This window comes from Dreissena polymorpha, chromosome 15 (assembly GCF_020536995.1).
Source record: "Dreissena polymorpha isolate Duluth1 chromosome 15, UMN_Dpol_1.0, whole genome shotgun sequence".
In the NCBI taxonomy this organism is placed as follows: domain Eukaryota; kingdom Metazoa; phylum Mollusca; class Bivalvia; order Myida; family Dreissenidae; genus Dreissena; species Dreissena polymorpha.
Window position 1 is genome coordinate 19,026,421 of NC_068369.1, and position 14,763 is coordinate 19,041,183.

At 34.4% G+C, this 14,763-nt stretch overlaps 2 protein-coding genes across 2 annotated transcripts in view; both read left to right on the forward strand.

The window, feature by feature from the left end:
- LOC127860005 (uncharacterized) overlaps positions 1 to 2,809 on the forward strand; it is a 7,448-nt gene extending 4,639 nt beyond the window's left edge. The window contains exons 2-3 of the mRNA XM_052397689.1: positions 1 to 127; positions 540 to 2,809. The exon at positions 1 to 127 is cut by the window's left edge and continues 143 nt beyond it. Of these exons, the coding sequence (XP_052253649.1) occupies positions 1 to 127; positions 540 to 871 (459 nt within the window). The 3' untranslated portion in view covers positions 872 to 2,809. The remainder of the gene's footprint in view (positions 128 to 539) is intronic.
- The window catches only part of LOC127860006 (vacuolar protein sorting-associated protein VTA1 homolog), a 172,804-nt gene that overhangs the window by 61,452 nt on the left and 96,589 nt on the right, over positions 1 to 14,763 (forward strand). The window lies entirely within an intron of this gene.

Sequence of the window (14,763 nt, forward strand, 5' to 3'; positions counted from 1 at the left end):
ATCGGAGTAATTATTTTGATCTCCGCCGTCGTTTTTATCTGTATATGTTGCTGCAAGACCGTTAATGGCATGACGCGCTATCAGTCATGGACGGCTAGGCGATTCGGGGGAACAACAATAGCGACGGGTGAGTATGAAATATGGTCTAGCATTTAACGATAGGACAGTAGTAGTTGATTATAATGAGAGTGGTGATGATGATGGTGTTGAAAATGATGGTTGTAATGGTGGGGATATTGATGATTGTGATAATGTTTGTGATGATTACGGATATTGTGATGGTGTTGGTGTTTATGAGAATGGTGATGGTGGTGGAGCTGGAAGCGGTGATGATGGTGTTGGTAATGAATGTGATGATTAGCTGATAACTGTGTGCTGCTGCTGATGATGATGGTGACAATAGTGGTGGGTAAAATGATGATTATAGTGATGGGTTTGATTTAAGTACTGATATTTGTTCGAACAATGTTGATGATTTTGGTGATTCTTATAATGATTATGATGGACATTGTTTCATTAGCGTTTTATCTTCTTTACAGCCATGTCGGTAAATCAACAGACGATGATGAACAACATTTCATACCCTCCTCAGCAAGCGTACCAAGGATACCCCATGTACCAGCAACCCTACCAAATGGGCCAACAACCATACGCCCCGGGGTCACAGTTCGGCGGACCTCAAATTCCAACTCAGTCGGGTGGGCCGGGACCACAGTTCGGCGCATCTCAAATCCCCACACAGCCGGGTGAGTCGGGATCACAGTTCGGCGGACCCCAAATCCCCGCTCAGCCGGGTGGGTCTCAGCCGTCTGTACCTCCTCCGTACTCGGTAAGCTACGGCCAGGATCCAAGCTTTCCACCGAAATACTAACACGGCTGTCATTGAAAACGGAAAGCCTTACAGCGATTATATGAGTATATACCGGCGGTTGTTACGATGGATTGACAATGGCTTCTCAAATTTACCTGTTTCATATGTGTGTGTCTATTGTTTTGAAGGCATTGTGTTTGGATTCAATTATGTGCTTTAAGATAATGAGTTATTTGATAACTACAAGTTAGTATTTTACGACAACGGTTAACAAAATATAAATATTGTTTGCATCAAATAGCGTAGTACGCAATCAGTTTAATCGATTTTGTACACTGCCCGCATACGTTTACATATAAAATAATGTAACATAAATGAGTTCAAGTAACTAAATCCATAAATGACGGCATGTTGCAGTGGTCTTTTATTTGGACCTAACAATATGTGTCCTCTTTGAGTATAAAGTTACTTAAACTATGATATTTTGAAGTCTGAATTGAAACACTACCACTACAACCACTACTACTGCTACTACTACTACTACTACTACTACTACTACTACTACTACTACTACTACTACTACTACTACTACTACTACTACTACTACTACTACTACTACTAATACTACTACTACTACTACAACTACTACTACAACAACTACTACTACTACTACTACTACTACTACTACTACTACTACTACTACTACTACTACTACTACTACTACTACTACTACTAGTACTACTACAACTACTACTACTACTACTACTACTACTACTACTACTACTACTACTACTACCACTACTACTACTACTACTACTTCTACTACTACTACTACTACTACTACTACAACTTCTACTAAAACTACTACTACTACTACTACTACTACTACTACTACTACTACTACTACTACTACTACTACTACTACTACTACTACTACTACTACTACTACTACTACTACTACTACTACTACTACTACTACTACTACTACCACTACTACTACTACTATACTACTACTACTACTACCACTACGTCTTCTACTACTACTGCTAGTACAACTTCTACTACAAGGTTTAGTCTGTCAATTTATGAATTTGCAAATCGTGCTATATACACATATAAAGCACCAAACTTATACTTAACACATTAGCAACATCAAAATGTCTTGTCTTTAGGGTTTACTAATACAACAAACATATGAAAGTTTACTTAATTGCAAATGAAATCTGAATATCTTAAAATATTTAAGATGTGTAATGAAAAAACTGAACAGCCCCATTCATGAAAGGGGCTGGAAGGTCTATTACCAACGCACCAAGTAAGAAACATAAAATGTTGTTTGGTGTGTTGAAATTTCAAAAACATTTATTTATATTCAATGTTAACTTTGAATTTGTTTCTTTCACTGCAATACTTGCACCTTCAGGTAGTTGGTAATTTAAAACAGGTTAAACAATCATTATTCCATGACACTAGACTATTTACTATTTATATTTTAACTGCCATTTATCACTCCATGACACTCTTTTGTAATTGATACACTATTGTGTATGAGTCTTTTATAAACGTCAACTCAAGTGAGTATTATCTAATGATATAAACAACCCAACGTGTGACAACAACGAAGTTGAATATAACAGTGCGGCATCAGAAACAGGGTACCGAGTTAACATTGTTGGAAGCTATGGTCCATTGCACAATACAAAAGGTGGTAGATATAGTCTGTTTCATAATATAACATATCCCTCTTTTTCTAAAAAGACAAAATATTATATGTTGGTATAACATGTTACGTATCTGTGAAATATTATTATGGTATAAAGTTATCAAAATATTGAATTTTAATCAGAGTTTTGAACAAAATATTGACGATTAATAACTGTTAGTTTATAATCCAAGTATTATATAGATTTATCACATGCCATACCCTATTCGCCATGTACTATAACCATTACATATGTTTTATATTACACATGTGTAATACAACATTTTGTAAGCGTTTTCATTGGCTTAGTTTTCGTTTTTTGACCAATCGCATTTTGTTATTTTGCTGAAATGACGTTGCAACGTCAAATGACGTCACGAAATGTATACAAAATTCGGGATTTATTATTATGTTTGCGTAAATATTTATGTAATTTGCTCATTTAAAAACATGTGATAAAAAAGATCTGACACTCGTTGTCATATCATACCATATTTTATTAAACTCGTCCAGGAAATTCGTAAGTAAGCTCGCCAAAGGCTCGCTTACTAACAAAATTCCTGAACTCGTTTAATAAAATATGGTATGATATGACAACTCGTGCCAGATCCTATATGTCTGGCTTTTGATTGATTGTGATTGTCCGTTAATTTTCTACATATTTACGTTTGACAATCACTAATCGTCATGCCCGTGTCTTATATCCTGAATCTGTGTTCCTAACCGGGTCATTACAGGTATCTGTGATTGACCGTGGTTCCATCTGGGGACTATCATGGGGGCCTTTGTCTGGCTGCACAACTAAAGCGTCGGTTAAATATCGCTGGTATGTTCACGAGTTCTGTTCGAAACTGACCTCTTTCTGCGAGAAGTGCGATCGGCCGTTCACAATGTCGGAACGGTCACTGTGAACTTTTATGACTGTCCCAACTTTCCAGTATTTTTTAAAACTTGATACGACAACATGACTCGTATTCGCGGACATGACTGAAAAGGGCGGATATGAACAGATAACGGCTTTTATAATGGTTTTCCTTTATTTTTTCATATGCAAATCGTAATATGAACTAAACTACACTCAATGCATGCGTAATGTTACGATCGAATGCATTTTAAAGTGTTTTCCTTGCCATTTTAATTTCAGTAATTCGAAATTCATATCCGCGAATATAAACGACCGGTCAGAACACCGCTTTTAAGGATACACACCAACAATGCCGAAAGCAAAATCCATTCCGAAATTGAGCCAGTAAAGCCGGTATTTGTATGGTTATCATATAAATTCTATATATCATATGGTCTTTATGAACTGACAAGAAGTACAGACTTTATTTCGCATGATATGCTTATCGAATGTGTTTAAATAAAGTACAGTTAAATTTGTGTATAACCTTAAATCTATGAATATAGCATTTATTGTTTGAACAATATTTGTTTTCCAAGAAAATGATAACAGTAGAATTGTTATCTTATATATAATTAGCATAAAACAATTAAAAAAATATTTAACCGAGAAGAAAATACAAGTCATTGACACATAAAACAGCGTATAGCGTGTGAAAAATAATAGTGTTTTTTAATGAATGTAATTTTCAAAGGGAGAAACTTATTTATTATATCGTCCTGCTTCTTGTATGAAGAATGACCCAAACAGTATTACATTGAATCTACTTAAATTAAGATAATGTAAAAAAAAACTTATACATGTAAGCTCTCATTTGTAACAAATTGATGGGAAACAGCGCATGACTGTACACATGTATTTTTGTTAAAGATTACATGGCTAGAAATTCAAAACACATATCACATACACAAAGCGTTCTAGGGTTATACATTATGCATTCATATTAGCAAATGTGTATAGTTAATTATTATTATCAGATAAATTATAAATTATACAATAAATTATTGCTTTAGAGTTACATGTTTTTATCGGTAAAGTGGTGGTTCCGAAGTTTTTTTCTGAATCGATAATACAAATATTTGATTACAATGCGTATATTATTGTTATGTGTATGTTGCAAACACATTTAATAAATATTGGCCAATCAAACGTTTTGCCTGAGTGTTACCAGTAACTACTCGTGACAATTTATGCGTGCAACTTGCTTTTATATTTTGCCCATTTACATACAATTACAATTACATGTTACATATTACAGAAAACCACATAATATTATCTTTATTAATTATATATTTACAGACTTCAATCTATGTTCACCACGATCGTAAGTGTGTATTGCTTTCGAGAAACAGACAACGACAGCTCTTATGCAATATCAATAAACCTGTTCAGATTACCCTGGTTATGGCTGCTGCGAACCTGCCAAAATTGAAACATGGGCCTTAAGAGCAGAACATGCCGGAGAAATCACCGTTTCATTCACATAAATCTGATCACATTTCAATTTCTGTTAGTGATGTGTGAATGATTAGATGTAAACATGAATAATCATTTGGTAATTTGGCAATTAACGAATATTCAATAAAGTTGCCGTCTCCGCAAGGAAAGGTAGTTTTCACTATACGCGAAATACGCGCTCACATATTTCCGATTGTTTGTTAAAACGATAAATATACAAGAACAAGAGTTTAATAGAAAATTACACTAATGTTAACGTCGATTAAACAGTGCATGCTTCTCGTAATATATAAATTGACATAAATTGAATGACAAAACACCAGTGTTTAAGAAAATTACGCACTATGTTTGAAAGGATTATGTGTTAAACAAATTTACAAACATATTGACAATAATTATATTTACTTCCATTCGAATGTCTTCAACAAAAACAAATTAAACTGTCGTCATAGCAAAAATGAACACCTTTGTTTAGAAAAGATTTCGTTTTCGTTAAATTAATAATCAATACTATGTTTGTACTTAGACAGATCATATCGATACTTAAAGGGGCCTTTTCACAGATTTTGGCATTTTTTAACTTATTCATTAAATGCTTTATATCGATAAATGTAAACATTGGATCGTAAAAGCTCCAGTAAAAAATCAAGAATAAAATTAAAAAAAGGAAAAGAACATTGCCCGGACCAGGTTTCGAACCAGTGACCCCTGGAGTCCTGCCAGAGTCCTGAAGTAAAAACGCTTTAGCCTACTGAGCTATTCCGCCGAGTATACATATTGAACGTATTTTATACCTTATATAAGCAATCTTCGTAGTTTCACAAAATTTAACGACAAAAACAGAACTCTCCAAATTATTCAATCGTTTCGCGTTGCAACGCTTTATAATTTTTAGGTTTTAAAATTGTCAAAAGATGCATATAATGGCTCTATTAGACCATGGTTAATGTTCAGTATTACTGTTTCCTCACAAATATCATAACTAAAACGAAAATTTGCGAATCTGAAACAACTTTTTTCAATTTTGTCAATTTACCAAAGCGTGAAAAGATCCCTTTAAACGTAAATAAAACTGCGTGATTATTATATAACGTATGCAACTTTAATTGTGAATATATCTGTAAAAACGATTACATTTCACAACAAAATGCAGCCGCAGTAAACATCTGTAATAATTTAGTTACAATTATATTCTGTAACGTGGCGTTAAAATATCCACACATCAAAGCTTTCAAATGGGGAGTTCAATTTGGCATATGGAAAGTACTAAATAAATTTGATTTAACAGTGTGTTTTTTAAATTGTGTTCAGAGTTCATTCTTAAACAATAACTTAACAGGTTTGTTTCACGTTTATAAAGAAGGAATTACGTAAAGATGTGAAATGGAAAACATTTATATTTTTTATGTCATACCAAATTCAAAATACACCAAATAGCTATAGCCAATTGGAAAGATCACCATTGTATATCGAAAGAAACATTAAAATGAATAATTTTGTTTTAATTTACTTGGTTAAACGAGTAAATGAAATGTGTTAAATAGACAGGTAAATAACATAAATGTTAACAATGCTCGTGCACAAACTGGGCCTTACAGGTGTACTTTATTCTTCAATCATTTGATTTTCAAATAGTTTTCATCTGGTTTGAAAGAGTGTTGTATCCGAGCTCTGTTCAAATAGAAACATTCTTTCTTATGCTAAGAACCCGACTTTGCGATGTCTTAATTAGATATTCGCGGTAAAGACTAGTAGACACAATTTCTATTAGTGTATATAGAGAATTCAAGCTTAATTTTGAAAAATCAGCATATATTAGCCGATTGGATAATCCTGAATGCAGAAATATGTTGGCCAAATTACATAGTTCATCCCAAAAACTAAGTATTGAAATCGGTCGCCATGATAATGTGCCGAGACAATACAGATAAAGCATCCTCTGTTACCATAGTAATATTGAAGATGAGGCGACAATTTTGCCATGTTATTTACGAGTCTTAGCAAGGTTTCAACTTTTTCGCGGCTGTCTGGGGTCGGCAATTTCGAAACTTCCTCTATTTTCTTCGGGTCGGGTTGTCACCCAGTGTCGGTAATCAAGTGACCAAAGAATGGTACTGTCCTTACCCCGAGTGTGCATGTTTTCGGGTTGAATTTGATACCGCGTCCGCGTTAATTTTGATCATGTTGCTGGGGGCGTGACCCCAAACCAGGAGGTCGTCAACCAGCGGGTAAATACCTGTTAATGCCTCGTTCACTTTTTGACAAAATATGTCGCTGAAAGCCGAAATACCGTAGGAAAGGCGCAATAATCGGTACCTTCCAAATGGTGTTGCAAATGTTAAAAGGTGCGATTATTCCTCATCTTATTCATCCCTCCAGTATGCTTTGTTAAATCAAGTAAGCTAAATAGCTTAGCACCTTACGATTTTGCCATAACGTCGTCAAGTTTTGACGTTGCATAATGCGGACGTCCTATCGCATAATTCAGTTGTTTCTCATCGAGACAGATCCGTAATTAGCCGTTGGGGTTTTCAAAAACCACGATTGGATTGATCCAGGATATTGGTTTTGATACAGGCCTTATTACTTTGTCTTCGACCATGTTCTAAAGTTCAGACTTGAGGCGAGATTTTAATGCTTCCGGTACGCGTCTTGGTGGCGTCACCAACGGAATCGCATCTTCGCGAATGTGTAATTTGCTTTTTCCCGGGAGGGTTCCGATACCTTACAATATGTCGCCGTATTTAGAGATGACGTAATCCTTAGTCATATGACTGCCATTATGTTCGTTGATAGCGAAGTTCTATTTAAACAGACCTTATTCAAGCGTGGTTTGAATACCCATTAGGGGCCTTGTGCTATTTACGATATTAAACGTAGCCTGCGTCTCCGATTCTCGGTATTTGCAGTTTAGGGGTATTTTGCCCCATACATGAATGTTATAGCCTGATTATGATGTAAGCCTTGTATCGGTATTTTAAAAATGGGCTTTGATATTGAACTATTCGAATTGTTTTTGAGAGATTGTATTATTGCTTGACCCAGAATCAATTTTAAATTGTATGTCATGCAAATTTGGACCGATGCCTACGTTTTCAAGTGCTTTAATTTGAGCAAAAAATGGGCGGAAGATTGTGGTTGAGTTACCGTATCTTTGAAAACAGGATGCATCCAGGGATCGTGAATGATTGTCCCGTGTTTGATCATGGTTACTGTCAAAGTGATCGACATCATAAACTAATTTGAATTTGTACGTTTTGTTTCCAATGGTTTTTCGTGTGACAAATGCTGTATGTCTCTCCCAATGAAGGGCATTGTGGCCGTTTTTGTGCAGTGGGTTTCTGCAGCGCTTACACCGTCGACCCCGTTCATTGCCACGATGGGAGGCTGCCTGTTGTACTTCCCACTGTGCTGGGCGTTGATCTCGATCGGCTGTCATGTTTCGCTCTCTGTCTCTACGATCTCGATCGGCTGCATTGCAGCACTCTCGGTCTCGACCTCCTCTTTGGTCACGTGTTTGTCCATTGTCACGTCTGCTTATAACGTGTATCTTGCTTTTGGTCGATTAATGACAATTTTTGTGTACAATACTCAAAGTTTTGGGATATTTGTATTGTTTTGTCTAGCGTCTAGTTTTCGTCTTCGTAGATTAGCTTCTCGCAGAGTTTTTTATTGTTGACGCCAAAGACAATTCGATCGCGAATCATTTCATCCGACACTAGTGCTGGAAACCGACAGTCCGCAATTTTAACTTTTAGTCTGGTCACGATTTTCTACATGCTTTTATCATAATTTTGATTTTCATTGAAGACTTTGTATCTCGCAAACACTGGATTTAATATTGGTTCAACGTGTTTTTGGAATTTTTGAAAGTATGTTTGTAACTGTGTTTGTTCTTCTTCTGTCATTTTTTTTTTATCGACCCATATGAGCAAGAAAGCTATCTTTTCCTCTTTTCCAATTTTTCTTTTAAAGGTCAAGTGTCGTTCAAATTTCCCCCACGTTGATTTTAGATTCAAATTTTCCCAATCCATGACTGGTGGCGTTATTCCAGATAGAGAAATACCGTATGTTTTTGTAAGTTATTCATCACGAATTGTTCATATGGTATTTATTAATCCGATTTAAAGGGATCTTTTCACGCTTTGGTAAATTGACAAAATTGAAAAAAGTTGTTTCAGATTCGTAAGTTTTCGTTTTAGTTATGATATTTGTGAGGAAACAGTAATACTGAACATTATCCATGCTCTAATATAGCCATTATATGCATCTTTTGACGATTTTAAAACCTAAAAATTATAAAGCGTTGCAACGCGAAACGATTGAATAATTTGGAGAGTTCTGTTTTTGTCGTTAAATTTTGTGAAACTACGAAGATTGCTTATATAAGGTATAAAATACGTCAAGAATGTGTACTCGGCGGAATAGCTCAGTAGGCTAGAGCGTTTTTACTTCAGGACTCTGGCAGGACTCCAGGGGTCACTGGTTCGAAACCTGCTCCGGGCAATGTTCTTTTCCTTTTTTTAAATTTTTTCTTGATTTTTTACTGGAGCTTTTACGATCCAATGTTTACATTTATCAATATAAAGCATTTAATGAATAAGTTAAAAAATGCCAAAATCTGTGAAAAGGCCCCTTTAAACGTGGGTAAAATGTTTCCGTTCTGACAACATGTTTTGAAATTGATACAATTTTGTGTAAGTGACTTTTAAAAACGTCAGCTCAGTGAGTATTATCTAATGATATGAACAACGCAACACGTGTAACCACTACGAAGTTGAATATAAAAGTACGGCATCACAAACAGGGTACCAAGTTAAAATTGTTGGAAGCTATGGTCCATTGCACAATACAAAGGGTGCTAAATATACTCCGTTTCATAACAGAACATACACTTTTGAACATTTTCTATTTCTGTTCACTGTCTTTTGATCAAGATATCACTTCAAGTATCTAAAAGGTGCTTCCAAAGATTCTTTCACCTACCCCCTGAAAAGAACATAATACAGAATGTAGCTTGCATGCAGTCAAAACAACTGAAAAAAAATTAACATAAGAAGTAAAAACATATTACGAACATTAATAGTGATAATCAACTCAATTGTTACATTAAAAATGAATGCATTTTGTTTACAACCATACGGTAATTTGATGGCAAGATAGGCAAAACAATTTATTTTGAATTAAATTTGAATGGCTTGAATAATATGTCTGATCTTAAATTGTTTGCTAGTTGCACAGATAATTTGCATAATCATAACTATTAAAATACATTTGTAGATTTTTTTAAAAATAAAATATATGATAATGATATTAATGTGCATGTGTAAAGGCATGTCTTTCCTAGTTTGCCTATCACATCATATACATTCATGTTCAGCGAAAGATGCTTTCTCGGCTGCGCATCTCTTCGGAAAACATTGACATGTTTATGACTATTAATAGTCATTCGCTGTTATACACTGTGGTGCGCAAGAGATGGCCTGTTTGTTACGTTGACTTTTTTACGTATATAATAGTTGTATGCACTGCATCAATGGGCCTTATCGACATATGGCTACCGAAACTAAAAAATAGACAGTGTTATTGTATGCTTTCCGGTGGTTTATGCAGAAATATAAGCGACTTCAAACTGATTTTTCACTGTTTCAAACAGTGAAATATTACAGTAAAAATTACCAATAATTTTCATTGTTTTACCGGAACCATTTTGTCCCTATGTGACTCCATAAGGGCACGTACTCTGCATTTAATATTCATAGCAACATACGTATTATCTTCCGTTGAACATACATGTACATCGCCGTAATGTTCGTCTGCTTTAAAAAGTCTTTACTCTGAACCTTAGCAATGAATGACATGGCAAACGAAAACATGTATTTAATGTTTTCGGATATATTTGACTTTGGGGATTATTTTAATGAAAATACAGTAACTCTAATGAAACATTAAGTTTAGCAGCAGAAAAAACAGCAGCAGCAACAGTAGCATCAGCACTATTAACCACAACAGAAACAAAACTAACATATCGAATGTCTTTAGAAACATTTTCTGCTGGGATACAGTCGTCAACAGCCACTGCAGCAGTAATGCCCACAACAAAAACCACGAAACGGCGTTTCCGAGCTGTCAATATTATCACTTTCATTTCCTGAATGAAAATGAAATATGTACACCAAAAAGAACACTGTAAGTGACATGAAACTCTTCAACCATTTTCTTCTTAAATTTAAAAACAAGACTCAAGAAATGTTGAACATATTCATGCGAATGAGTTGAACAATCTGAATTGTGAATTTGTGTTGGGAGTCACACAAAAGATGGAAGTGAGTACGAGCCCACAACGCTGCGAATACATTGAATAAGCCACTTATTTTAATGACTATTACATTAAATATTTGAAATAAAAGACCAATAATGAGATGATGAATGATCAGCTCGATTGACCGCCATTTAAAATATACCAACAGTTAATTATCACTCGTAAATGAAAAAGATTGAGAGGCTGTGGCACTTACAAAAGAGCACATCGAGGCAATGTATACAGCCAAGACACTTGGAGATTTTAGTCCATGAGCCTTAATTTGTTGTAGATGATATGCCCAACTCATTTTGGCATGAGGACTGGACAGGAAATACATTTCGAGTCGGGCGAGGGGTACATAACACTAGGTACCGAGCGCCAGCCCAAGACCAGAACAGGGGAAATTTCAAGAAATACATGTTGAATTGCTATGTCTGAAACATTGAACAACATTCATCATCTCATTATTGGTCTTTTATTTCAAATATTTAATGTAATAGTCATTAAAATTAGTGGCTTATTCAATGTATAGGCAAAATTAATTTAAATGTAACACGTTTATATTTTTTTTTAATTATGAACTTAATAATGATTAAAAAAATTATGCATTAAATAATTCTTCGTGACTCATGAATAACAGTTAGTAGAACATTAATTGAACAAAACGGCACTCGATATCTTGATATTAACATGCTGTACATCATCATGACAGAGATGAAGGCGGATGCTGGGATAACAGAGCCACGAATCACCCAATACATGTAGGATTTATTTAAATTCATTTTATTCACATGCCCCAAATAAAAAGGAAAATGATCACGTAACTTAATTATCAATTTTTGCCATTTTTTCAAGATTCCTTAATTTCAGCCAGATGCCCTTTTCAATGATTTGTCCCGATCCATGCAGTGTATATATTTGTATTCTGATCTCGATGAAGTTTTTCAAAAGGACACGAAGCAATTACACATGCTTTAATTGTAATATTCAGTGTTTCCATTTTTTTCCAATTTAGGAATAACTATCATTTTTTTCTGTTTACAGTGCGCTACAACTGAATGATGAAAACGTCCCAGCTCATCAGATCATATTTCGGGCACCAAGAATGTAAACTGTCTAAACAACACAATAGTGGGATAAATAAGGATCAATCAAAACAAGTTCCAAAGATTCCCTCACATTCCAATCAAATTGCTGAAGCAGAATCTTCCTCCATCTGCCATCCCGGCAATTAATGATTTGCCGATAGGAAGATGATTCGATGTTAACTCAAATTTCCACGGCTACGTCACCTTCAACTACCATAGCCCTGAAATGGGTCTTAAACAGAAAAATGTGTTCAATCACCAGGTGAAATCCCCAACACAAACATTGGGGCTTCGCCTTATTTCCCTGATTAACCACGTGTATCCGTATGATTCCAGACAATGATAGCGATTACATATTTTGTGATAGAATGGGCATGAATACTTACTGTGGCATTTGTTCTAGTTAATGCAAGTTAATTGTTTACACTCCATTTTTATGCGTTTTGTGAAAAATGGCGAACACATTGTTATTGTTATTTAGGCTATAAATAGACTCCTTATATTACACCGCCAACATTACATAAACTAATTATTTGATTATATGAGTATTTATTGTTGAAATAATGTGATCGGTGTTTGTTTCTACTCACCCGATACTTGTTGTATTGTAAATAAAAAATATATACTTATTGTTGAACGTATGTTTTTGTGTGAACTATTTGCAACGGTTATTGTATACGCGGCAATGACATTTTTGGGCGCCCAACAGGGAATTAGTTTGACAGAAATGGCAAAAAGACAAAAATATACTTAATAAACATAAAATTAAAAGAAAATGTTTTGGATTGGTTGGGATATCGAATTAAATTCACTCGTGATCATCATAAAAATATGGCGGTGCCACTAGTGCAAAAATTATTTTCTATGATCTCTCGTGAATTTAAAGCGATATTTCACCCAATTCAACAAATATCCTCTATATTTGATATGAATAAAACTATTTATTACAGTGAAGTCATATGAATTTTAATCGTTGGTAAAATTAACTTGGTACACCCGTGTAAAGTAAATAGAAATAACAAGTTCAGCTGCACAGTGAAAATAATTACATTTTATGTCAACTGTTGTTTACCATTTACTCTCAATACGAATTTGAAATATAACAAATTCCTCAAAAATCATCAACTACTTGTTAATGTATTGTTTTTACAGCAATTTTGCTATAGTAGTTGAATTATCCACACAGTACTATAATCAATCAACACCAATATTAGTTACTCCACCCACAATAAAAATTATGTATTCGATTTATTGTTTATTTAAATATACAGGTACATATATTACGTGCGCTTGCAAAAGTGTATTAAAGCAAAATCGTGTATTTTGGCACATATATGTCACAGTACATAAAGGGTAACTCCACAAATTATAAAAACACATCATCGATTAACAAGGTAACCCTAAACATCCGTATTTGATTTGGTCTTCCATTTTTCTAGTTGTGTACTCTAACTTATTCATTAACACCAGTTACGAAAAAAGGGGTACTGTGCTCGCTGGTTATGAACATTGAGGCTAATTTTTGTGTGTGCATATATTGCGATTTACTGATAGAAGAATCTTGTTGTTCATGCAGCCAACTGTGATGGTTTCTGAATCCACCTTTCCATGAAAACTGCTGAGAAAACCGTATATCTGACACAAAAACACACATACAATAAACCATGTCAATTGTAAACAATCAAGAAATTGCGTATAAAGTCCTCAATAATGTTTTGTTATTGATAATTTATCACCCGAATTTATACCGAGGTTAAATGATCATCCTGCGCGTAAGGATTTTGCCGAATAAGTATGGTAAATGTACAAACCTGTCAAAAGTTCACAAAGAAACATAAAAAAAATCAGCAGTTTGACGCCATTTGAACACCAGTATCTATTTTTCTCACAAACACAACAACAGTAACTTCAACGATTATCCAAATCAATTGTCTTCACAGAGTATTAAATGACTTAAACTTTACTGCGATAATATTAAAGAGTATTCAATCACAAAAACAAAATTAAAATCGATTGAAGCATAAATTTCTACATTCTTTTGAAGTAACTTAAGCAAAAGTATTAATAATAAAAAGTAATAGTAGTATTAGTAGTATTAGTAGTATTAGTAGAAGTAGTAGTAGTAGTAGTAGTAGTAGTAGTAGTAGTAGTAGTAGTAGTAGTAGAAGTAGTAGTAGTAGTAGTAGTAGTAGTAGCATCAGCAGTAGTAGCAGTAGAAGCAGTATTAATAGTAGAAGTAAAGTAAGTAAGGTTAGTAGTAGTAAAAACAACAAATAAACAACATAAGCTATATCAATGACCGAGGTAGTAGCTATAGTAGTGTGTGTGCTGTCGTTGCAATAGCTTTTGAAACTCTTTACTATTATGAACGTTGCTTTAATGTTGTTGACAACGAATCCTTTGTTTTATATACAACTCATCCATATTTATGCCAAGTCTTCATAGTATCAATTCATTTTTACAGTTATTGTTAACAGTTGATAATCCCAAGAGACA